Source organism: Lynx rufus, unplaced genomic scaffold (genome assembly GCF_022079265.1).
Source record: "Lynx rufus isolate CCGP_SWC_20201006 ecotype Redwood Valley unplaced genomic scaffold, mLynRuf1.p SCAF_16, whole genome shotgun sequence".
In the NCBI taxonomy this organism is placed as follows: Eukaryota; Metazoa; Chordata; class Mammalia; order Carnivora; family Felidae; genus Lynx; species Lynx rufus.
In genome coordinates, this window is record NW_025814830.1 from 16609343 (window position 1) to 16635722 (window position 26380).

At 43.4% G+C, this 26380-nt stretch overlaps 2 protein-coding genes and 1 pseudogene across 7 annotated transcripts in view; all 3 read right to left on the bottom strand.

Annotated features, from left to right (window-relative positions):
* The window catches only part of DPY19L3 (dpy-19 like C-mannosyltransferase 3), a 77521-nt gene extending 73087 nt beyond the window's left edge, over nt 1–4434 (bottom strand). For 3 of the 5 annotated variants that reach the window (XM_047078323.1, XM_047078326.1, XM_047078322.1), the window contains exons 1-2: nt 4165–4434; nt 2090–2231 (exon numbers count right to left, since the gene is read on the bottom strand). In XM_047078323.1, the coding sequence (XP_046934279.1) occupies nt 2090–2192 (103 nt within the window). In that variant the 5' untranslated portion in view covers nt 2193–2231; nt 4165–4434. The remainder of the gene's footprint in view (nt 1–2089; nt 2232–4164) is intronic. The other 2 variants (XM_047078325.1, XM_047078324.1) reach the window with 2 other exon arrangements.
* A 260-nt stretch (nt 4435–4694) lies between these two features.
* Nucleotides 4695–13846, bottom strand: LOC124510739 (60S ribosomal protein L23-like; annotated as a pseudogene).
* Nucleotides 13847–18024: 4178 nt separating this feature from the next.
* The window catches only part of ZNF507 (zinc finger protein 507), a 47371-nt gene continuing 39015 nt past the window's right edge, over nt 18025–26380 (bottom strand). For both annotated transcript variants that reach the window (XM_047078328.1, XM_047078329.1), the window contains 2 exons: nt 21962–22096; nt 18025–21846 (listed from right to left, as the gene is read on the bottom strand). In XM_047078328.1, coding sequence (XP_046934284.1) covers nt 21471–21846; nt 21962–22096 — 511 coding nt within the window. In that variant the 3' untranslated portion in view covers nt 18025–21470. The remainder of the gene's footprint in view (nt 21847–21961; nt 22097–26380) is intronic.

Below are 26380 nucleotides of genomic sequence, written 5' to 3' on the forward strand. Positions count from 1 at the left end.
TTTAATAACTGTAGTTCAACTGTGAAGTTTGTCAAATGGAGGAGTAAAGTGGGGTGCAGGTCTAGGATATAGAAAATCTTTCAGATGATCTATGTATAATTTGTGATTTATTCATTAAAAGCTACCAAAAAGCTTGACTACTTAAAATTCAACAACCCATCGGGAGAAAAACATCCAAGTTAAAGGACACAAATTAGGAAAAAAATATTCATGGCACGTAGAAGAAAGCTTAAGTATCCTCAATATGGGATGAACACCTTCAGGATTAAAAAACTAAATATTTCAGTTGGAAAGAGATTACAGAGACAAACAGGCAATGCACAGAAAAAAAAAGGGCCAACAGACAGACAAAAATATTCACATTCATTAGTATTAAAGAAATGCAAATCAAAACAATGGGCTACAATTTTTTAGATGCTGGTCAATTTGACAGCTTAAAAATGTTAACGCTGTTTTAACAAGGGTACAAAATGAGTAGTTTTCAAACACTGCTAGTAGGAGAATAACATGGCAGCTCTCTGGAACACGAGAGGGCAGGAAGTTGGAAAAGCTACCAAAACGAGCATACCATTTGACCAGCAATTCCAAATCTTGGCATATAACCCCAAATAAAGTTTAAACAAACATTTGGCCACAAGAACATTTACTCTAGTTCTGTTCGTATAAGTGAAAGGTTTAAAACCACTTATTCAACCAGGAATTCTTAAATCAGTTATGCTATAGCCACACAGTGACTACACCAGTAACATTTTTAAAACACATTGACTGGCTTGTGACATGATTGGAACATAATAAAAGAAATGTAGCAAATTACAAAACAGCCAGGATCCCAACATTGTAAAACCATGTGACTGCTTGAAGGTGTGCCTAGGCAAGAACACCATCTCCACAGCAACATCAAGTTTCATGGATGACAGTCTCAGGATGGGTTTGTTTGTGGGAATACTTTCTTTCTTTCCTTTTTTTTTTTTTTTTTTTGCTTTTCTTTAGTTTTCAGGGTGTTTTTTTTTTTTTTCTGACATGAATAAATATTGCCTCAGTAAAATGAAGAATCCTCAAGTTATGTTTTAATTTAAAAAAAAAACAAACTTGGGGGCACCTGGGTGGCACAGTTGGTTAAGTGTCTGACTCTTGATTTCGGCTCAGGTCATGATCTCACGGTTCATGGGACCGAGCCCCATGTCAGGCTCTACGCTGACAGTGCAGAGAATGCTTGAGATTCTCTCTTTCAAAATAAATAAGCGTATAAAAATAAAAAGGCAAACGTGAAGTTACATTGTGTAAGTCTTCAGAAAGTACTCTATCTTGTCCAAAACTGCTTATTTATCGGATGGTTGAATGGTTTGACTTCTCAGTACAGATTTATTTTATAAAACTGCTCCCCCCAAATTACTAGCTCTGGCTGATAAGAATTAACATGGCTGAGTTAATATGAATTCTGTCAGATATCCAAAATGGTGAAGAGACAAGGAATTTTTCATGCTTATTTTTAAAAATCCTTGACCATGCTTAGTTAAGAAAGCAACTCTGGACTGGGGAAGTTCATAATTAAGGTCATTTGATGTACACTTAGCAAGAATCTTCAGCATTACGTAAACAACTTAACCAAGTTCTGACCACTGCTCCCTCACAAACCAAAGGAGAAAATGTCAGGAATTCAAATAAGGAATAAAAAAATGTTTGATTCATCTTTCAATACCTTAACGAAATGAGAAAGTCACCCAAGCTAATGCCGTCTAGAGTGAACAGCATACACAAACCAGAAAAATTAGAAACAGACTAAAATCTGAAGCATGGGGGAAAGCATTACTTTAGAAAGTCAAAGATTGGCAAAACCAGAACCCACTGCACAGACAGGTGACAAACAAGGGGTTCCAATCAGAGCTCTGTGACCTTTTATCTGGTCACAACTGTGAAACCAGGATCATCAAACTGCAGTCAAATCATCTGTCAAACTAAAACATCAGGGTATTAGAACAAGTTTCCTCAAATGTTAGGGCTCACCAAATCTGTACCCTATTGGAGAGTGATATTTTAATATTGAAGAAATAATAGCAATCCAAAATGCTGCTTTAATTAAGTCACCTACCAGATGGCAATTTATTTTCCAACTTCACATTTGCTTCTTGCGCTGCATAATCCTCAGGAACTTCCGTGGGTTTTACTCCTTTTCTTTGCCTGATGGATATCATGGTGTCAAAGACTTACGTGCATTGTTCTTCCAACCACTCCTACAAACAACATAAAAGTAAACCGCCCATCCATACGCCAGTACCGTCTCCCCAACACACGCTTTGCTCCTCCTCTGTGACTTGGAGCCTTGTCCCTGGCTTAGCATGCCCTCCCACTTTCCCATCAAATCTTTACCAGCCTTCAAAGCTACTGTCAAGGCACAACACAAATATTTACTTAAAACCTATTATTAAGATTTAAGAGGGGCGCCTGGGTGGCGCAGTCGGTTAAGCGTCCGACTTCAGCCAGGTCACGATCTCGCGGTCCGGGAGTTCGAGCCCCGCATCAGGCTCTGGGCTGATGGCTCAGAGGCTGGAGCCTGTTTCCGATTCTGTGTCTCCCTCTCTCTCTGCCCCTCCCCCGTTCATGCTCTGTCTCTCTCTGTCCCAAAAATAAATAAACGTTGAGAAAAAAAAAAAAAAAAAAGAGTTAAGAATACAGGTAAGCATCCCAGACAAGCCCCTGCCCTTCCTCCAAGAAACCTTCCTCTCTCGGTTGTGCCAGCCACTGCTGATCTTTCTCCTTCCTGAGCCACTGCAGTTACCACGCAATTGGTCACATAATTATGCAGTTTTATATTATGTTCCACAGTTCCATACTATTCGGTAGTAAATCTGTTGATAGCCTGATTCTGAAGAAGTGAAATATTGTTTCGTCTTAGGTATCTGAATTTTAATACCGACGTTCTTTAAAACAATTCACACTGGAAACTTTACGAATATGCCTGAGTGGTGATGGCAGCGGGGGTGTGCCAATCAGGGCAGCTGCTATCCCAGGGAGCAACAGTGGGAGTAAAGGCAGGGTGCAGGAGCCTGGTTTGGAAGCAGTGAGTGGGAGGCGAGGGAGTGGTGGCAGTGAGTAAGCTGGCGACGGTCCCCAGGAACATCTTGCTTCACTCCTCTGAATAACGAACAGCGTTTTACTAATTACTATTAAATATGACCAGTTACCGGACACGATTGTTTGGGCAGTTTATTAATAACCAACTTGCTCTAGAGAAAGAACAATCCAACCAACCAACATTATACAATTTATTCATTCATTCATAAAAAAAAAATGTGAGACGCAAAAACAGTTAAGTACAAGCACCGAAAATGAATCTGGAGCAGCGAGGCAGGAAAAAGGAGTGTTAGGCAAAGCCGTACTGCATTCATTAGATGGACTTATCCCCCAACTGGATAACTTGGATTCTTAGCCAAGAATCACGTCCTCCTAAGGGCTCGGGAAGGAGTTGTAAATATCCCACATCGGATACACTCTAACAAGTCAGGACAGAAGGGCAACAAACATTTCCGCGCCAACTCTGTGTCGGGCAATGTGATAATAGCACCAACTGGGGAAACAAAAGTTTCCCCATAATGAAAGGGAATGCCATCTTCGACGTTGGAAAAGGGAAGTGAGAGCGATGCTCGTCCTCTACTCGGAAGGACCAGCACGCACAGAGCGACCGGCCACTGCAGGGCACGACACTCAGCTTCCCGCCGCACCCCAGCCTCACAGCGCCGAGTGTCCCCACCGGGGACAGCGGCCGCCCAAGTTCAGACACTTGCTCCAGCTCGGCAGAGCCGCGCGGCCGCGGAGGCCAGCACCAACCAGGCCCTCCCTCCGCCCGCGCGGCAGGAGCCCGAAGTGGCCCGCGAGCGCCGCCCCGCCCCGCCCTCGGCAAACTTCCTCACTCCCGACCTGCCGCCCCCCGCCCCGCAGTTCGAGCGGACCCGCGAGCGCCGCGTCCCCCACCCTGGCGCCCCAGGGCGCCGCGGGGCCCGGGCCGCGCCCCCCGACTGCACGACGCGGCGGGCGACCCGCAGGCTCCCGGTCGTTGCGGCTGATTCGGCGAAACATCGCAACGCAGGGCGCAGCCCGACCAGCCGCCGAAGCCTCGCACCCGCGCGTCCCCTCGCTCCGCCCGCGGCCCGACACGCAGTCACAGACCTGCGGCCTCAGCCGTCCTGGCGCGCAGCTCCGGGCGGGGAAAGAGGCCGGCCGGCCGGGGGTGCCGAGGGCCGCGCAACTGCCCGCGATGCACCGTGAGGGCAGGGAGGACCAAGCAGCGGCCACCGTGCAGCGACGGAGCTTTGCGCGACACTAGAGAAATGGGGGACTGGGGGGCGTCCGCGGCCCCGAGGAAGGGGCGCGCCAGGGAGGCCGGGCCGCCGCGGGCGCGCCCATAGGTCCCGGGAACCGTCCGTCAGCTCGAGTCCCCGCCCTCTCCAGGGGCGCCCCGCCCAGTCTCGTGCGGCGCCGGCCGGAAGGAAGCGACACACTTCCGCTCGCCCCGTCCGCCCCTCCCGCCCCGCGTCCAGCCCCTGCGTGCCCCGAGCACACAGACCCCTGACCCGCGCGGGGCTCCCGCGAGCGTGCGCTGCTGCTCTACTCAGCCGCGGGGACGCCCGCCAGCCCCAGGGCAGAGCGAGAGGTGGCCACCCGGGGGAGGAGGGGCCCATCTCCGAGGAAGGGTCGCCTCAGGTGTGCTTGCAAGAGACCGCGAAACCTTTTGCTTGTTCCCGTAGCTTCCTGCTCCCGGGTGCTGGTGGATGCGGGGGGCTCGGTGAAGGGTCTGGCGGACTGAAGCAGTTGACCGCTCGGGCCTCTCCCGCCTCCCGCGTCTCAGGCCTGTGGCGCCCTGTTTGCAGGTCTTGGCAGCCCCCCAGCACCCAGTGGCCGCCGGTGTGTGCTTGGAAGGCGCTTCCACTGCGGTAGAGAGCACCCGCAGAGACACTTTGGCCTCTCCGGAGACTCCCCCCACCCCTGCCGTTGGGGTGGGGCGGCGCGCCCCTTCCTTAATCTTGCCTTCAAGGATATGCTTCTCTTGGTCTCCAGGACTAGAGTGAAGCCTTTTTTGAGGGCAGGTACTGTGCTTTTACCTGGGTATCTTTTCTTTTTCTTTTTTTTTTTAATTTTGGTTATTTATTTTGAGAGAGAGCATGAGCAGGGGAGGGGCAGAGAAAGAGAGAGAGAATCCCAAGCAGGCCCTGTATTGTCGGCTTAGAGCCTGACTCTGGGCTCGAAGTCACGAAGCATGAGACCTTGACCTGAGCGGAAGTGGGTCCTTTCACAGACTGAGCCACCCACGCGCCCCTACCTGGCTACGTTTCTTAATCACACTGCATAGAAGGGTAGATGAAGCCTTCTGTCAGCAGATGCCCAGGCCACATGTTTAATTGATTTTTGTTAAGGAATGGTCGTCTGGGTCCTCCACCTGTGAAAAGACTGTCCATCTGTCTAATACCAGCACGAAATTATTTTATCCAGGAAGTCAGTCACCCCTGTTGGGTATTTTCTCCTCCTCGGTGCGTCTGTTGCTATTAATAACAAACACACATTCTGTGCGAATGGATTGAGGTATCTGCTGGGTGGCTTTAAGAAAAATAAGTGTCAGCTGTTTTTTCAGATGGCATTTGTCATGTTTTAACTTGATTGCTGGTGTCTTTGATGTTCCAGACTTGAGAGCAGAGCTTGTATTTGTAATCCATCTTTTTCGCGTTTAGATGCCTTCCATAAAATACTTTTGGGTGCTTAATAATTACATATGTGACCTGATTCCTCCTTAAATAGAATTTTCCCCCCTCTTATTGTATATGGGGTTTTTTCTAAGATTGTGTATTTCTAAAATTGTATGCTCTGGGGAAGAATGTGTCTGTGGTGCAGTGTATGCCCCTTGAGTAAAGGAAACAGTCCTCAATAACAGCTCTTTGTTTTAGTATTAATGAAATGGTTTTTCCAGCAAGATAAAGCTTTGAGACTTACTTTTAAAAAGTATCTACTGCTGAGGGTTAAGTCTTCAGAATTAATAAATCAGTTAAGAATGAGTCCTGGGGCGCCTGAGTGGCTTAGTCAGGTAAGCATCCAACTTCAGCTCAGGTCATGATCTCGAAGTTTATGAGTTGGAGTCCCGCATTGGGCTCTCTATTGACAGCATAGAGCCTGCTTTGGATCCTCTGTCTTCCTCTCTCTGCCCCTCCCCTGCTTGTGCACGCGTCTGCGCTGTCAAAAATAAACATTAAGGGGCGCCTGGGTGGCGCAGTCGGTTAAGCGTCCGACTTCAGCCAGGTCACGATCTCGCGGTCCGTGAGTTCGAGCCCCGCGTCGGGCTCTGGGCTGATGGCTCGGAGCCTGGAGCCTGTTTCCGATTCTGTGTCTCCCTCTCTCTCTGCCCCTCCCCCATTCATGCTCTGTCTCTCTCTGTCCCAAAAATAAATAAACGTTGAAAAAAAAAATTTAAAAAAAAAATAAATAAAAATAAAAATAAATAAACATTAAAAAACATTAAAAAAAAAAAAGGATGAGTACTTAGCTTTGATACAGTAACCATGGGGGTGATGGGTAACTAGCAGGCCCTGCCCTCAGTGAGCTCTGGTCATGGACTGACTCCAGTGGTGTTCAGGAATACTTCTTGTTTGCATTATGTCTTGAAATCCATATGGATTTCTCCCTGTTGTGGCCCGCAGTAGTTAAGCTGTGGTCTTGTAGAATGGTGCAATTCAAACTGTGGTCTTGGGGACCTGTGGCATCACTGTCACCATCTCCAGGGAGGTTGTTGGAAATGCAGATTATCAGATCCTGCCCCAGACCCACTGAATCATAATCTGTAGGGATGGGGTCCAATAATCTGTTTTAAAATGTTCTCCGTGTGAGTCTGTGCTCAGTAAAGTTTGAAAGCCACAGCAGAACCTCGCTATTCAAAATGTTTGTGGGCCAGGGGTATCAGTATCGCCGGGGACTTTCTTAGAAACACAGGCTCTCAGGCCCTCCCCTACTGAGACCTACTGAGCCAGAATCTGCATTTTACTATAGTCCCCAGGTTATTTGTACATCACACTTGGAGAAGCACCACACCAGAAGTCTTGACATCCTTCCTATAAAAGTACTCCGCCTTGGGACCGAGGGAGAGCGCTCTTTTTCCTATCTCATATACAATGTTCTGTTTTAAATTGCTTGGCTTAGTGGTGTGACCACTGTTGATCACGGTGGTATCTTCTGTGACAGTAGACTCCTGGTGTTCCTATTAACCTTTCTGGCATTCCTTTTCAGTCTCTTGTAAACTCTTCCTTTTCAAAGCAACGGTTCTCTGGTTCATGGCTCCATTATCCACTAATGTCCTGATGGCTCATACGTTTTTATGTCCAGGCATATATTCCCTGACCTCCAGGTCCCATGTGCCCACTGACTATTCAACGTTTCCATGTGTGTAAGCATCTCAAACTCATTAAAACCTTTTTCTAATCCCCAACCTGCTCTTCATCCCATGTGCCCCATTCACCTAATTGCTCAAGTCACAACCCCAGGAGCCAAACGTGGTTCCTTCCTGTTGTGTAATCCACGTATCTAAACATGGAGTCCTATTGGACTTTTTCCTAATATCTCAGAAGCTCCCTGATTTTTCTCCCCCTCTATTGCCATCCCCCCTAATCCAAGTTACCGTTCCTTGTCAGGACCACTTTAATGGCCTCCTAACTGATGGCCTGACCTCCATCCCTGCCCCCTGTCCTTGTCTATTCATTCCACCCTCCTTGTAATAACCAGAGCGATCTTACCGGCTTCATATAAAAATCAAGCTCCTTAACACAGCTTGGAATGACTGCCATGAATCGGCCTCCATTTATCTCTCCAGCCTCATCTCACTTCCCATTCATAAATTTCTGTTGGAGGTTTTGCAAGTGTCTCCTTGCACTCTCTCTGACCTAACATGCCAGTCAGTCTTCAAATTTCCCAGTTTCAGCAGTAGCCCCTCTTGGATCGGTCACTTAGGGGCCCCCAGCCACCACGTTGTGAGGACATTCAGCCAGTGGAGAAGGCCACTTGGGCAGCAACCGACCTCCGGCCAACAACCAGCACCCCTTTGCCAGCCATGTGAGTGAGCCACCTTAGAGGAAGGGTCTGCCAGCTCCAGGGCAACCTTCAGACACTGCAGCCTCATGAGAGGTCCCGAGCCAGAAATGCCCACCTGCCACTCCCAAATATCTGACATGGAAATAACAGGAAAAGAAATGTTTACTGTTTTAAGCCATTCAGTTTTGGGGTAATTTTGTTACACAATGATAGGTGATCAATCCCGTAATATTCTTCTGTCGGGGTGGGGGGGGGAGGCGCCTGGGTCGCTCAGTCGCTAAAGTGTCCAACTCGATTTTGGCTCAGGTCATGATCTCACGGGCGTAGGATCGAGCCCTGAGTTAGGCTCCGTGCTGATAGTGTGGAACCTGCTTGGGATTCTCTCTCTCTCCCTCTCTCTCTCTCTCTCTCTCTCTCTCTCTCTGTCCCTCCCGTTTGTGCGCTCTAAGTAAATAAATAAACCTAAAAACAATTGCTCTGCATGGATATATCATAATTTTATTTAACTATTCCCCTCTGATTGGACATATAGGTTATTTTTTAGTTTTATCCTATTACAAGCAATGCTGTCAAGAATATCCTTATATTTATGTAATTCTTTAGGACATATTTCTGGAAGTAGAATTGCTAGAATTCCTATTTTAAATTATGATAGGGCACCTGGGTAGCTTAGTCGGTTGAGCATCCAACTTTGGCTCAGGTCATGATCTCGTGGTTTGTGAGTTCGAGCCCCAAGTCGGGCTTGTTGCTGTCAGTGCAGAGCCCGCTTCAGATCCTCTGTTCCCCCTCTCTCTTCCCCTCCCCTGCTTGTGTTCAGTCTCTCTCAAAAATAAACATTTGAAAATACTATGATAAACATTGGCAAACTACTTTCCAAAAAGGTTAACGATTCTACACGTCCACCAATGCGTGCTCCCTGCTTATCTCTTTGTGCCTTTGCCAACAATCCAACAACGGATATTTTTAGTCATTGCCGATCTTATGTGACAAGTGAGGTCTCACTTTTGTTATTATTATTACTAAGTAGGCTTCACACCCATCTCAGAGCCCAACATATGGGGCTCAAACTCACGACTCTGAGATCAAGACCTGAGCTGAGGTCGAGTTGAACACTTAATCGACTGAGCCACCCCGTATCCTATCAGGTGCCCCGAGGTATCATTTAAATGCTATTTGTGAGGTGGAGACAGTTGTATCAGGGGTTTATTGGCTGTTTGTGTTTCTTTTTCTATGATTTGTCTTTTTGTGTTCTTTGACCAGTCATGGATTTAATCTTGACGTGAAGGGATTATTTACAGATTATAGAAATGAACTTTTGGTCACATACCCTGCAGAGGTTTCCTCCTTATTGTATGCCTCGTCAGGTGTCTTTTGTTATGTAGCAGTTTTTCCATTTTTATATTGTCAAATCTATCACCTTTCCCTTTATAGCTTCTGGGTTTTTCTATCATGCTTTGGAAAACCTTTCTCACTGCAAGATTGTAAAATTTTAAAAATACTTTCTTCCAGTTTTTAAAAATATGGCATCTTTTTAATATGGGGTGAGATGGCGGTCTGATATAATTTCTTTCCGGCTGGTTGGTCAGCTGTTTCCCCATTATTCTTCGAATTACCTGTATCACATACTAATTCCTGTATGTATATGGCCTGTTTGTTAACTATTATGTTTAAGTGACTTTAAAAAGGAACTCTGTGCAACAGTTCCACATATTTGTAACTACTGTTTCTTTATAGAAAGCCTTTCATACTTGCGAGAACAAGTGCCCCCTTTATTATATTTCTTTTCTTTTTTTAAAAAATTTTTTTAAAAATCTTTATTTATTTTTGAGAGAGAGACAGAGTGTGAGCAGGGGAGGAGCAGAGAGAGAGGGAGACCCAGAATCCGAAGCAGGCTCCGGGCTCTGAGCTGTCAGCACAGAGCCTGATGCGGGGCTTGAACTCACGAGCTGTGAGATCATGACCTGAACCAAAGCCGGATGCTCAACCGACTGAGTCACCCAGGCGCCCGCAGTATATTTCTTTTAAACACATGTCAGGGCATCTGGGTGGCTCAGTTAGGTAAGCATCCGACTCTTGATTTTGACGCAGGTCATGATCTCACGGTTCATGGGTTCGAGCCCTGCATCGGGTTCTGTGCTTGTCAGCCCAAAGCCTGCTGGGGATTCAATCTCTCCCTCTCTTTCTCTGCCTCTCCTCTGCTCTTTCTTTCTCTCTCAAAAATAAACACTTCTTAAAAAGTCACATGTTTTGGCAAGTTTTACATATCTGTTGGCTCAGATGAACTCCAGCCATTTATCAGTTTCCAACAAAGAATCTATGGAGGTTTTTACTAGAATTGTATACAATTGATAGGAACGTTTGGGCAAAGTGAGATCTTTTTAACACTGTATGCTATTATAGGAACACCTATTCATTTGGAGACAGTTTGGCCAACCACATACGTTTTTCTAACAGTGCTCTCATGCACTTCGTGTTTTTCCCTCTTGTCCACAAGGGTTGGCTTTTCACGTGTCTTGATAAAGGAGCAGACTTTTGCTCGCATACCTTTATCAGATAAAAAAGTTTGTCCTCTCTGTGTCAGTGTATACACATACATATATTTAACTGAGGTAAATACAAAGGGAAGTCCTAATATGTTCTGCCTGCATTCCACTGGATTGTTCTATACACCCCTTATGTACAACCCACACCAGAGGCTGCAGACAGGCTGTGCCTGCAGCATCCTTTGGAGCCTGGCTCGGTGTGCTTCGTCTTGGGGAACCTGTGCCGAGTCAAGGGTCCACTTCCTCAGTGCACACAGATCATTACAGAGTTGCACAGGCATTGACGTTACACTGGAGTCCTTCCCTGTGAGATTCTTTAAAAAAGGCATTATGGAATATTGTTAGTGTTGGTTTTTTTTTTCTTCCTTTGATCAACTTTGTATTAGATTTGTAGTGGTTTACATAGTGGAATTCAGGGGTGCTCGGCTGGCTCAGTTGGTAAAATGTATCACTTGATCTCCGGGTCATGAGTTCAAGCCCTGCATTGGGTGTGGAGCCTACTTAAAATTAAATTAGATCAAATTAAAAATGGTGAAATTCATAGGCAGATTAGCTAGGTGCACAATTATCTGACTTTTAAAGTTAACAGTATTTTTTTTTTATGTTGATTTTTGAGAGAGAGAGCATGAGCAGGGGAGGGAGCAGAGAGAGGGAGGGAGACACAGAATCTGAAGCAGGCTTCAGGCTCTGAGCTGTCAGCAACAGAGGCCAACGCAGGGGTCAAATGCACGAGCTGTAAGATCATGACCTGAGCCGAAGTTGGACGTTTAACCGACTGAGCCACCCAGGCGTCCCTAAACTTAACAGTGTTTAAGCATTACCAATTTGGTTTCATTTGCCTTAATACCCAATACTCTTAGCTCTCCTTGTCTGTTATTCCTACCTACACCCCCCTTTTTTTTAAGTTTATTTATTTTGAAAGAGAGAGAGAAAGAGCATTTATAAGCAGGGGAAAGGTGGAGAGAGGGAGAGAGAATTCCAAGCAGGCTTCTAGCTGTCAGTGCATAGCCCGACCTGGGGCTCAATCCCACGAACCGTGAGATCATGATCTGAGCCGAAATCAAGAGTTGGACGCTTAACCAACTGAGCCACCCAGGGTCCCCATCCCCTTACACCTTCTTTTCTAATTTCCATGGTTAGAATAATGTCGTACTTGTATATTTCAAATGAGGACATGAATAGTCAAGTTATTCAATTAAAGCAGATGGTGATGCTTTATCACATAAGCTTCTTGCCAAATGTGATGATTCCTAGATGTTGGCGGTTCTAGTCCAGTGGCCTTGGCTGGTCTTCGCAGTTTGTTCCTTTGGACTGCTCTAATGTCATCCCCTGCAACAGGCATAACACAACAGGTGTCTAAAACTCCTAGAAGTACACATTTCCTACCAACAGATGCCAAAGCGTATTGTCTGGCTTGGGAGTTCTGTTTTTTTCTGTAGGAAGAAGTAGGAGTTTGAGCCAGAAATGTGTATGTTTCTAACACTCTCAAACTAAGATATTTTATTCTGCCTTAAATTGTGGCTAATCTAGCACTGGGTTGGATTTTCATGAAGTGTTCTTCTGCGACCCTCCTGGGTCCCCCCATGAACATTGGTAAGTCAGCTTGAAGGACTCCTTATGCATAAGAATTCACAGGTGGGACTGTCAGCCAGGACTCACTGGACCCCCAGCAGCTGTATAGACTGTACTGGGTGGATTCAGCGCTTTTGTGATCCTCACATGATGGAAGAGCAGATAAAGCCATCTTGGAGAGGGTTTTTAATCAAAATCTCTTGACGACCTTTTGCATTTTTAGTCTGGACCAGAAACCAGAAAGCTGAGTTGGTCGTAGTATCTTACTCTCCCCACAACTATCATCAACCAGGTCATTTACATAAGAGCATGCATTCTCCATGGTAATACCCACCCCCACCCCACCCTCCCCCCGCCCCGCCCCGCCATGGGGAGGCAATTGGTCTGGGGAGGGGTTGAAAAAAAAATCCTACCCTTTTTATGTATCAAGCACAGATACACAGTATATCTAAGGTATTCAAATTTCAGGGGTTGGGGAGCTGATTAGGAAAACCATAAAAAGGGCTCCTTAGGGTGGTGATAATGAAAAAAAAAAAGGTTGAATCACTGGTATGGATTAAGTTTTGGTGGCTGGAGCACAACCTACACCCTGGAGATACACTTTCCCCCTCTTTATTTGTTTTGAGAGAGATCGAGGAAGGGGGAGAGAGGGGGTGGAGAGAATCCCAAGCGGGCTCCTTGTCTGCTCAGAGTCTGATGCAGGGCTCTGTCCCATGACACTGGGATCAGGACCCGAGCTGAAACCAAAGTTAGATGCTCAACCAACTGAGCCACCCAGGAGCCCCGCTGTGCTTTTCCCTTTAATGGATTTTTTTTTTTTTTTTTTTTGGCACGGGGCGGGGGGAGGGAGCAAATAATTTAAAATTTTTATCAAATTAAAAATCTTTTTTTTGTTTTTGAGAGACAGACAGAAACAGAGCACGAGCAGGGAAGGGGCAGAGGGAGAGGGAGACACAGAACCTGAAGCGGGCCCGTGAGATCATGACCTAACATGAAGTTGGACGCTTCACCGACCGAGCCACCCATGCGCCCCATTAAAAAAAATTTGTTTTGATACACCAAAAAATCGTGCAATGCTGCCAGCATTGGATGCAGTCCTGGCCCACAAGTCTTCACGGTCCTTTGCAGCTGGTCCTGTGATAGCAGAACCCTTCATTTCGCCTTTGTTGTTTACTATGATCTCTGTGATATCCTTAGAGAAACATGCCATCTTTTCTCCGGTATGACTCTCGTCGAATTACCACCACTGGATGTACCTTCTTCCTGAGCTCTGGCTTGCCTTTCTTCACTGTGGCCATCACTGTGTCCCCCACAGCAGCAGCAGGAAGTCTGTTCAGTCGCCCCTTGATCCCCCATCACAGAGATGACGCACAGATTTTTGGCTCCTGTGCTGTCAGCACAGTTGATATCGCCTCCTACTGGAAGACCCGGGGAAGCTCGGAATTTCCCACCAGACCACCCACCACGTCCGCGTTTTGACATCTTGAACGCTGGACTATCTTTTAGATGTGACGTGACCTGTCTACAATATTCTAGGGACTGGGAAATAGGTTTTGACTTTTTTGGCGTCTTTGGAGGGATAGGATGTTTTGTTTTGAGTGCTCTTCCTCAAGACACAAGCCAGCATGGTTCTTCGGTTCCTTCCAAGGTTGTAAGAAGAACAAGGTTGTCACAGAACGCATCAACTGAAGCAACCACTGCTGAGCCCCTAGACGGCCAGGCCCTATATACACATGGTTATGAACTTTCACAGCAACCCCACAGGGCTTACGTATTACCACCTGTTCTACCGAAGAAGAAACGGAGTCTCAAAAATGCTTGAATGCCTTAGGATCACGTGGCTTGGAACCAAGCATGGTCCAGAACTGCCAGGACTTGACGAAGTATTTTGTAGACCATCTCATTTAATCCCCGCAACTCTATGAGGTAGGTATTACTGTCAGCTTTACAGGTCAGAAAAAAAAAGAATAACTGACCTTAAAAGACACTCAAAAGGGTAAAGCCAGACTGTATTCCAAACCACCCGAGGTAGCAGTACCCACTTCGTGGGCAGCCCTGGGGAGCTGTCTCCTAGACATTCCTCTGCTTGTCGCAGATGGGATGTGGTGACTGCTTTCCCGTTAGGAAGATTCCTACTTGTGTTTTCTTCCCGCTGCTACAAAGTTCCGTTTTAAAAATTGCCAGGCAGTACGCTGGAGCCTCTGAATCAGCAGTTGCACACTGAGCACAGGGTGGGCACAGATTCCAAAAAGCCCTAGATTTCTTGACCTCTACGGTGCTTTTCCGCACGGACCCCAGTATCACCATTGTAGACAGACACTACCTCACCGTGTTCTCCTGCTTCCCAGTGGAGAAGGGCTTAAAAACATGAAGGTAACCTTGAAACCACTGGTTTAATTATTCCAGCATAACTTTTTTTGTACATTAGCTGCAGAAGATCAGAAATAAATACAGCTTAAGGTTTGAGCCACGTCCTGCTGTACTTTTTCTCATAAGCCTGAAATAGAATTTTCTAACACCTTTTGTGGTTGGAAATACTGAATTTAAATAGGGCTGGAGATATAAACAGAAAGCAAGATGTGGATCGATGTGCCTATTTCAGTAAAAGGCAGCCACATTGTTTCTGAAATGCAGATACCAGAATTGATAAAATGACAAGTAGAAAATACAGAAATCTGGAGATGTGCACTGTAGTGACAATGAGCCTTTAAATAACGTGGTTCGGTACTAATAAAAGACCTGAAAAATGAACTTTATTTTGCTGAGGGTCTCTTCAGGTCACAGTTTTTTTAAGATTAATAATTTAAAAAGCCATTTCATTATTATTCGATACCAATGGTAATGACATGGGCAAGTATCCTTTTTCTTTAAAAAAATTTTTTTATGTTTATTTACTTCTGAGAGAGAGAGAGAGAGAGAGAGAGAGAGAAAGAGAACAAGCGGGAGGCAGATAGACACAGAATCTGAAGCAGGCTCCAGGTTCTGAGCTGACAGCACAGAGACCGACACGGGGCTCAAACCCACGTACCGTGAGATCATGACGTGAACCAAAGTCAGACGCTCAACCGACTGAGCCACCCAGGCATGCCTCCTTTTTATTTCCTGAACAAAGGATAAAGCCGAGGAATCGGAAAGATGGAATGGTTGAGTCTCAGCTTATGGTCAAGGATTCATTATTTTCGGATTTGTCTATCTCAAACTCCAGCTACCTATGTAATGTCCTTCCCAAAGGCCCCACGTACCTCAGTATTATCCTAGAAGCTTCTGTCATACATCCAGTTTTGCCAACTTTTACCGGATGGTGCCTTTACTATCTGCATTCAGCGACACTTGGCGTAAACGTGGCTGGGTTAGGAAGCAAAAAGACACCAGCATTTGCTAATTTTGTCATATACATCTAAGAATTTATAGGAGATGCCTAAAATTAAACTCTTTAATTCCAGAGAAGATCTACTATGATCTACTTTTGTAAGGCAAACAAGTGAACATGATTACCCATTACTGGAAGAAATAACTCAGTAAATGAGAAAATCAAGTAGGTCATCATCTCACAAACACTTCATGGTTCGATGAGAAAACGAGACACAGCACATTAATGTGCCATCACAAAAGTGGGGTCGAGTCCCCCAACACAATATACAAAGAAGTGGATTCTGCTGCACAGGTAGGACTCTGGCAATGGCTCAAGCACCTTACAGTCATTTGGATCCTGAGATATAAACCAAAACACATGACCTGAGTAAGCCTGTCATATGGCCCCAGTTAAAAACTTTTCAAAGAATTTACGGGGCCGAAAATGTTCATTTTATGTCTTTGCTGACAGATCTGGAGGACATGTAGGTCAAAAAGTACTGTTGACTGTTTCTTCACTTGGCCGGTTTAGTCAATAGATCTACACGAAAGCCAACTACCACCTCCATGAATCTGGCTTTTATCCGTTACAAAGCGGTGCATCAAAGACTCTTTTCTGTGTGTCCGGGATTACTGAAGTCAGTTGTCACCCCAGTTGAGTGGATTAGCTGCCATGGTTGCCGTGCACCGCAGTGAGACATGTCCCTGGAACTGCCACACTATCGGCGATGGTGCCCACGGCACCGAAAGGGCGAGGCAGGGAGGGCACCAGCAACACCGCAAGGTTGGCAGGAGGAAAACAAGACAGTACTTTTTATAGCAGCATTATTTAATCGTGCACTGTTTTTTTAAACAAATTGTGTTTGGCTTTAAAGAGCAGAGACGATGAAACAGGTTAAAGTCATAAATTATGGATAAGGGCTGTGGAAAAACAGGAAGACTTTATAAAAATTACGGGGGGAGAAATAATACAACTTAGCTAGAAAACAGTGCTATAAAAAGCTTTCTTTATAAAAAGCTTTTTTTCTTTCTGGTAGCTTTAAAGCACGGATCACACCATTATTCCTCCAGGTCAGAGGTCAGCAGACAGAAATTTTCTATGGAACTATTTACTATCAAACAAACAGTAAGTAATCTGGGCTTTGTGGGCCATCCGGTCTCTGTCACCACTGCTCAATGCTGCTGTTGTACCTTGAAGATAACCACACGCAACATGTAAACCAATAAATACAGCTATATTCCAAGAAAACTTTATTATCATCATTAATGTTTATTTTTGAGAGCAAGAGAGCGAGAGTGTGTGAGCAGGGGAGGGGCGGAGAGACAGGGAGACAGAATCCAAAGCAGGCTCTAGGCTCTGAGCTGTCAGCGCAGCGCCTGACGCGGGGCTCGAACTCACGGACCGTGAGATCATGACCTGAGCCGAAGTCAGACACTTAACCGACCAAGCCACCCAGGTGCCCCCAATAAAACTTTACTGGTTTTTACCAGTGGCAGGCTTGAACTGAAGCAAGGGATGTAGTTTACTAATCCCTCTTCTAGACTAGCACCGTCCAGCAGAAACATTACATTAGCCACCTGCGTAATTAAAATTCTTCTAGTAGCTACATTGGGAAAAAAGTGAATTTTAATAGTATGTTTTATTTAACCCCAAATATCATTTCAACATGTAATTAATATAAAGCTATTAATAAGATACTTCACTTTTTGTTCTAAGCCTTCAAAACGGTCGTGCATTGTATACTCACTGCATGCCAATCGTATTTCAAGTGCTCACTGGAAACAGCGGCTAACCAACTGCAGCCGATGTTCTAGAAGTTCCATGATGGGATTTCTACAACTAACCTGGAGTTTAGTGACAAAGTGTTGGCATTTGGGTCTTAAAAGATAGGGGGTATAATTACGTTACCTCTAGGGAGACAGGACAGCGGATTATAGCTGTTGGGAAGAAACACTTGGCCTCTTGACTCTAAGCTGAGGTGGCCCAGGATAACCAATGACACAGTGAGACGATGTCAGCTTTACCTCTCAATGCAGCCAACAAAGCTAACTGGAGAACGTATCTGATGTAGACCACAAAACGATCAGGTGTGAACACATGATTGTCGTTTCGGGCCTTCCATAAAGAATGCTAATTGTCATGAATACAGCTAGTCTCCAGCACTGTCACTGTAGTAGAACTGAGAGCACAGAAAAATGCGATTCGGGAGAGAAAATGAAGAACCGAGTAGTAAGGGCAAAAAGCTTCAAAACCAGAGTGAATGTTTACAGTGATTAAAACAATCTAAATACTTTTTCAGTCATCTCTGTGTCACAGAGTTGCATGCTAGCCAGCAATAGCTGAAGAAGTCACCAAAGGGTAATCAGAAGCCATAATCGTAAGTTCAACCCTTGGGAGGCTCTTCAGTATTTAAACCCCACTTTCCAAGTGACCAAATCAACATTTCCAAGATAAAAATGATAAAAACCTTTGGTGATAAAACTTCAGAGGCGAGTGTTTTTAACAAAAAATTTATTACCAAAATACAATATTAAAGTCAATACATGACAAACTCCTGTAAAGCAAAATAAATTATTCTAACATTGTACAGTATTTCCAAAGGTAGTTAAAGAAGCACTATAGACCTTGCTTCACTGTTTGTTGAACAGATGAACTGTTCTACCATGAACACGATCCTAGAGTTTTAGGCTTTAAGGCATGCAGCTCGATGTGCAGGATAATTTTACAAAATGCAAATCATCCTATTTTAATAAGATACAGTGTCAGAATTAACTGTAGTCTTTACATGTCAGTGTTCCAGAAATTTTTAGACTTTGGCTATAGAAGCAATGCCATAGTGTTACACAATACTTATTTCTTAAAAAAATACATGTATTCATGTCCATGAATATCAAACTCAAATTTCTATTAAATATATTTTATAGAATATTACTTAGAGCACCTTGCTGTACAATAAAAAAAGATTAAATAAGTGTCTATGAAAACTAAAAATATAATAAGTCTCAATAGAGAAGCCTGCTTGTCTTTGTCAAGCCAAGTACATTGTGGGAAGATACAATGTAAACATGGGTGCCCACCATCTGCTTTGTGAGAAAAGACAGAAAATAATAATGAAGCCACCAACAGCTACCTCGAATAGGATGAGAGGATCTAGAACAAAAGCTTCTGCCAGTGTCGTTGCAACGCACTGGCTGCACACAGAACTAACGTCTAGAGATCCACTGGAGTACAGGCATGGGACTGTTAGAACGCTGGGGACACCAACCACATTCTGGACTAGTAGTGAGTGAGAGAAAATGCTGACCCTTGGAAAGTATTACTTGTGATGATCAGAACGCAATGCACCGTCTTCCGCCCTCCCCGCCTTTGCCTTATCCAGTCAGTTTCTTTTAAAAACTAGTTTTACTATCAAATCTTACAACTGGCAGGTGTTCAGAGTGGGAAACAAATACTATGATCTTTATATGGCAAAAGATCTAGTACCACTAAATAGTTATTCCTATGAAGGGAGTTCCTGATGATTATTCCAATACCTATCTCTTTTACAATTAACATTGCATACTCAGCCTTCATTATTACTTTTAGAAACACTCAATTGTTCTTGGTGGAGACACTGTTAACTTCAAGCTTGCCACAAAATGGTCACAGGAAGGTACAGAACACCCATGGCATATGGTTCTTCCCAAAGCCCCACAGAAAGCTTTTGAGGGCATTTTAGGCCAGAGTCAGATGAGCGTTGAAAGGTTTGGAACTTCTGGGTGAATTTTTTCCCACGAGCTAGGGAAATTTTAAATTCATGATTCCAAATGGAAAGTTTAAGTAACAATCAACAGAAATGGGTTAGGGAACTGAAGGTTATTTAAAAACTCACTACGAATGCTTTTGGGATTTTTTTTTTTTTTTGGTTATTAGTATTTTCCAAATGATTACATGAAATTAAAACCAAGGAACCTTTATAAAACAAAATTCTGCTAATAAGGGTTGTTAATTTTCAGAATGAGCAGTAAGAATGGAACCATTTAAAATATTTACTTAAACATGAAATGAAATAGAATTGTCTTTTAATTCTGAAAACAGGAGAAAATGAACATAAATCCACAGGCAGTGAATTTGGAAAATATATATAATTGGTATATATAAATTCATTTTATGTTTTTAAAAACCACCTATCAGAAACGGATTAACTCTCATAAATAAAGCTACCTAAATCAAACAGCTGGCAATTACAATCGATTGTTTGTTTAAATATCATCATCAAAATAAGATGTAGAAAAAAATGAACAATGTTTCAAGATGGCCTGGCCCCACGTAATAGTTCCTGATGCTATCTTAAAAATATTAATTCATTCAGTCCATACCTGGACTTGGGGAAGGGAATTCTTTCCTAAAATGTGTCTACAGAGTAATCAGTGTCTTCTAAACTTATCAGACTCACAGCCTCAGCTCTAGAACATGTTAGAGATCAAGTTCAGAAAGAGCACCATGAAGATAGTGCACTGCTCGGTGCACCAGCCTTTGACTCGTATGCAGAATTTACTTCAACAAAACAACACAAAAATAAATGATCAGTACTACAGAAGCAAAACCAAAACCACCCCTGTTCTCTTCACTTTGAAATACATTATAATACAAAATGTGTAATTAATGAGAAGATTACATGTATTTGATGGCGAGTTTTAATGCAAAAGCACTTGTAGTTGGTTGTCCATATGTCCTATTGCACACTAACAAAATGGAACATCCTAGATAGGAGAAACCCTGTAGACTTGCGCCAAATCGCCTGTTATTAAAAGTTTTATAAACAACCTGAATTTTTACTATAGTTTAGCCACATTTGATTATACCTCTTATGCTAAGTATAACTAGATTAATAAACTCCAGGCAGTAAAATCTCAATAGCAGTACTCATTTTAAGGGGCCTCTGAATTTCACCTCTTGTCCCTCAAATGATTTTTATTTAAGAGTTCCAAAGATTTCCGAGGTCTGATGATCAAATGCCAATCTTCACACTTGGCTGCTTGAACAGACCTTTGAGATGAGACACTTGGTCTAGTTCAGAAGAGAGGGTCAGCCTGTGTAACTACGGAGAAAAGTGCGGTGTTCCGTCAAACCTGGAAAGGGCCTCTGGGAAGGGTGCTGTGCTAAATGAGTCCCCGTTTTCACACACCTTGCGATTTGGTTTGAGGCTGGTGGGAATTCACCTATTTTCTCCTTTGCCCACAAGACATTCACTGTAAATTTAAGACAACAATTTACTTCTTAAATGCCTATTTACAATCTAGATTTGGATTCAGAGGTCTCTTTCTGTTTTAGGGAGAAATATATCCTAGATTGAGTGTATGATTCATTCCTATCGATTTGGGAAAAGATTTGGGTAGATCATTTCACAGCCCTCTGGTGATCTTTTCCTTGTTGACTCTGCTGGTCACAGTGAAAAGCCCTCAGAGAGCTGCCTCCCGCCCCTCATGAGAGGCCCGGCCCTCCACAGCTGGTGTGTCCGAGTTCACAACAAAGAGAACTAAGCTCTGCTTAAGATGTGACACCTTTGGAACAAGAAGTTTTAGAAGTTCCGGAAAAGCTGTTTAACTCTTTTGTTTGCATTTCTACACTACATTAAGCTTTGAATAATAAATACACCCACCACTAAGCAGAGGTGACAGGGCAAACACAGGGTTACATTTTGCTTCCTCCTCAACCTACCTCCCCTCACTCACGATACTTGAATAGCATTCCCACTTATCCATTTGGAATTCTTTTTATTACACTGCAAATTTGATTCCAAAGTCACATCTGTCTTTTCCTCAAAACAAACAAACAAGCAAACAAAAACCCCACACCAACTATTTCTTCTGTGTCTAGTAAGTTATTTGATAGCGCAAAGGTGAACCTGTGGTTTAAAGGGTTTCTCTTCTACCGTGTCCCTCTTCAAGGAGTTACTCAATCTAATTTGTGTTTAGAGTTGTGTTGTGGTCCTTACTTAGGATGATGTTTACGATCTCACCCTCATGCTCTTTCATATGATCCAAGAGATTTTCTTTGCTGGTAGATTCAAAACCGCAAATACAACAACAGAAGAGTAAAACACAATACTCCATGCCAGGAGGGGCCAAACTGGAGTTTTTTTCTAAACTGTATGAGGTATTACTCGTAGGGCTCAGTTTCTCGTTGTCGTTGGAACCTACAACTTCGCCGGGGGCCTGGGAAATCAGCTCTGAGGCTGACACCAAGTTTTCAGAACTTCCAGTGACAGGATCGGCTCGATCGGCTCTGTCCTCACTGCTGTTTAAGAGCATCTTTCCAGGGGATCTCCCCAGAACTCTTAAAAACAAAAACAGAACACACCACACCTTGAGTTGGTTATCATGTAAGCCTGGCAGATTCAACCCTCACTTTGGTTTACATACAGCAACAAGGAAAGGGACAGGATAAATACCTGCCGCTCTGTGAAATGGCATCATTGATAGCCTTGTTTACTTGTTCGTAGTTGTAATTCTGGTCACTTGCATGCTTCCACATGTGAGACTTCAAAGAAGGAGGATGGCTGCACACGTACCCACACAGAGAACATCTGAAAGACACGAGTGAGTCAGAACCATCCCCAGCATCAGTTAAAGACAATTAAGGAATTCCTTCCCTGAAGCCTTATGAGACATGGTATTTCACTAAACCTAAGATGTTACTGATTGTAAGTGACATATTGATTTCAGAGGCTAACGTGTCCTAGAACAGATATCCTAGAATCGATAAAATTAGGGATTTTATATTGTAAAGAAATTATTAGAATCATGACAAACATCCCAGATTACTTTGGCTATTACAGTATTTGGAAAGATTTCTAATATACTAACATACAAAATCTTTGCTCTAAATTATTTAACCACACACAGAAAGAAAAATACACAAAATCGATACTCTCTATACCACTCTATTTCTCAAGAAAGCAAAAAGGAATTAGATAATTTTAACAAGAACTCTGCTTGTTTACAGATCCACACAAAATGGAAGTAGTAGTCCTGAAAAGCATCAACAATTTAAGTTTCATAAATAAAATGGATAATTAATCATCTTAAAAACGTTTTCTATTCAAAATAACATTTTGTTCCCACATAATTGGCTACACTTGGTAAAATCTGAACTGAATGAAACATTTAAAAACAAGTAAAAAAAGGAACAGACTCTCTTTTTGAATAGACTCTTCCAGAACGCTTGTAGGTTTATGCCCCCTTTCTCCAGCACCCAGTTCCCCATCTTAGTAACGTCTTGCATCAGCGTGGAGTATTTGCTACAAATGGTGAACCAATATGGGAACATCATCCATCATTAACAAGTCTACAGTTTACACTAGGGTTCACTGTTTGTGTTACACGGTTCTCTGTGTTCTGACAAGTGCATAATGTCACGTATCCACCATGATAAATCATGAAGAGTAATTTCTCTGCTTGAAATATCCTCGGCGCTCTGCGTGTTCACCCCTCCCAATCCCTGAATCCCTGGCAACCACTGATCCTTTGCCTCTTCCAGAATGTCCCACAGATGGAATCATACAGTATGTAGTTTTTCTAGACCGGTTTCTCTCATTTAACCATACACATTTAAAGTTCCTCATCTCTTTTCATGGCCCAATAGCTCTTTTCTTATCGCCAAATAATACCCCACTGTCCAGATGTACCACAATTTGTTTATCCATTCACCTACTGAAGGATATCTTGGCTGCTTCCCCATTTTGGCAATTACGAATAAAGTTGCTATAAATATATACATGCAGGTTTTTGTATGGATAGGAGTTTTCATCTTTTGGGTAAATACCTAGGAGCAGAACTGCTGAATTGTATGATAAAATTATATTTATCTTTTTGGACAACTGCAAATGTTTTTAAAGATTTTATTTTTAAGTAATCTCTACACCCAACTCGGGGCTCGAACTCACGACTCTGAGATCAAGAGTCTCAAGCTCTAATGAATGAGCAAGCCGGGTGCCCTGTAAATACTTAAGTAGAAGCCTAACAAATCAGGTAACTTACTTGAACCCTTCACAGTAAGAGACACGGTCACTGATAATGAAGCACAAAGAAAATAAAAAGCACAATAGGGAATAAATAAGACAACTAAATACGGCAAGGACTAAATTCTTCCTCTAACCCACCTTCCGCTTTATGGTGGGTTCAGCAGTGTTTTTTTTTTTTTTTTTTCAACGTTTTTTATTTATTTTTGGGACAGAGAGAGACAGAGCATGAACGGGGGAGGGGCAGAGAGAGAGGGAGACACAGAATCGGAAACAGGCTCCAGGCTCCGAGCCATCAGCCCAGAGCCTGACGCGGGGCTCGAACTCACGGACCGTGAGATCGTGACCTGGCTGAAGTCGGACGCTTAACCGACTGCGCCACCCAGGCGCCCCAGCAGTGTTATCTTTTAATACAGGTCCTGAGACATCAGATCCAAGGCCAGGGAAGGGCCTTTTACCTCAGCAAACACCAAGCTACTTAAGGGCAATAAATGTGCATTTCTTAGAAGAATTTCCATAAATTCAAACATAAAGAAGATATACGATTTTCATTAATACGCAGACAAATGCATCACACCCATAAGCCTGAAAGATGAGTAAGCCTGATAATGCCATTTCTGTACAGGTGTGAAGAAGGGGAAACGCACAGACGGCGTGCAGAGTACAAACTCTGGAGAGCAACCTGGTAGCATCTGTTAAGGCTGAAGAGGCACACACCTGTGACCCTGGATTTTAGTTCTAGGTGGCTATGTGTTCACAAGGACACATATACAAGAAGCCTCACTGTAGCCATGAACATTAAAAAAAAAAAAAGACAAAAAAGGATGCAACTCACAACCACTGTTTTGCCACAGCACAGTGGAAATAAAACGGTTTATTTTCATATAATGGAACATTATGCTCTGCTTAAAATAAAAGAACTGGATGTACACTTATTACCATGAACTGATGTCAATAATGGTCAGTGAGAAGAAAAAGTGAAAAAAAAGATTTCTCTGGTGTATCATTTAAATAAACTGTTAAAACATCAAACCAGTATATATTATTAATACATACATACATGTGTAAACACACACACACATAATAAAGTTTTAAAAAATGGTAGGAAATGATATATATTAGCATCAGCACAACAGGAAGGAAGGGCAGAACAAGTTTTAGCTGTCCCTGTTTTATTTCTTCAAAATGTGGTAAAATGTTTGAAATGTTTTATTATTGGAAATATTTTTAAGACCATTATCCCATTCTCTTCAAGACTTTGTAGCCTGGGGGCGCCTGGGTGGCTCAGTCGGTTGAGTGTCTGAATTCGGCTCAGGTCATGATCTCGTGGTTTTTGAGTCCAAGCCCCGCGTCGGGCTCTGTGCTGACAGCTCAGAGCCTGGAGCCTGCTTCGGATTCTGTTGTCTCCCTCTCTCTCTCTCTGCCCCTCCCCCATTTGTGCACATACTCTCTCTCTCGCTCCCAGAAATAACAAATAAATAAACATGAAAAAATCATTAAAAAGAAAGACTTTATAGCTTGCACAATAATTTTATTACTGGCCACACACAGAAAACTAATTTTAATTCATTTTATTTTGCCCATTTATATATATCTTTGGACCCAACTATCTCAATAAATCTGTTTCACTAACATCTAGAAAAGGGCCACAGTTGGTGATCACGCCCTCCTCCGTGCCATTCAGCTCAGTGTCCCTATGCGACTGCACTAGTTACACCATGTGATGAATGTGCTGAGTCCCTGGCTCAAGCGTTTCTGCACTGGTCCCTTGAAAGCAGAGACTGCCCTTCGGGGCGCCTGGGTGGCTCAGTCGGTTGAGTGTCCGACTTTGGCTCAGGTCACGATCTCGCGGTGAGTTCGAGCCCCACGTTGGGCTCTGTGCTGACAGCTCAGAGCCTGGAGCCTGCTTCAGATTCCTTGTCTCCCTCTCTCTCTCTTGCCCCTCCCCCACTCATGCTCTGTCTCTGTCAAAAATAAATAAACGTTAAAAAAAAAATTTTTTTTTTTAAAGAAAGTAGAGACTGCCCTGCACCACAGTGGCCTGGCACTCAGGTCTACACTGAGCAAGTAGGAGTGAATAGTCAAGGCCAACAGATGCCCATTCGTTCCTTCCCCCTCAGGACTTTCACCAAGTACAATGCCTTCATACATGTCAAACACCTACGTGGTAACTGATAATACGAACACCTTTATGTTTATATTAAAGAAAGGAGAAATATAAACTCTTGACTCTTCAGATTACTTTGGATTCAGGATCTGCCCTGAAACCTCACTGGAAAACTCTGTACCCGGAATGAACCACACAATGCTGCACATCAAAGCGTCCTCTGAATGGAAAGTCAGGCTTATGCAATGAGAATTTCATACTTCTGAGAAAAATGGGTCAAAAAACAAATGTCAGAAATTGCAAATTTATCCCATGGAACATCTCCATTATTACTCAAAACTTTTCAAAGTAAGAGTAAATTGTTAAATTAAATAATTATCTTTTTTTTTTTTAAAGCAAACTAACTTCAGAATAGTTTTAGAGTTTTATAAAAAAGCTGAGCTTCTCCTATTATTAAAATCTTTTATTGCTAAGGTATATCTATCATAAACAAGGAGCCAAAGTTGATACGTTATTATTAACTAAAGTCCACACTTTATTCAGGTTTCCTTCGTTTTGTCCTTCAATTCTAGTCATCACATATCCTTAGGATCTTCTAGACTTTAACGTTTCTCTGACTTTCTTTGTTTTTAATAACTTGACAGATTTGAAGAATACTGGCCAGGTATTTTGTAGAATGTCCCTCAATTTGGGTATGTCTGAGGTTTTTCTCAGTTTAGACTAGGGTAATGGGCTCCTGGGAG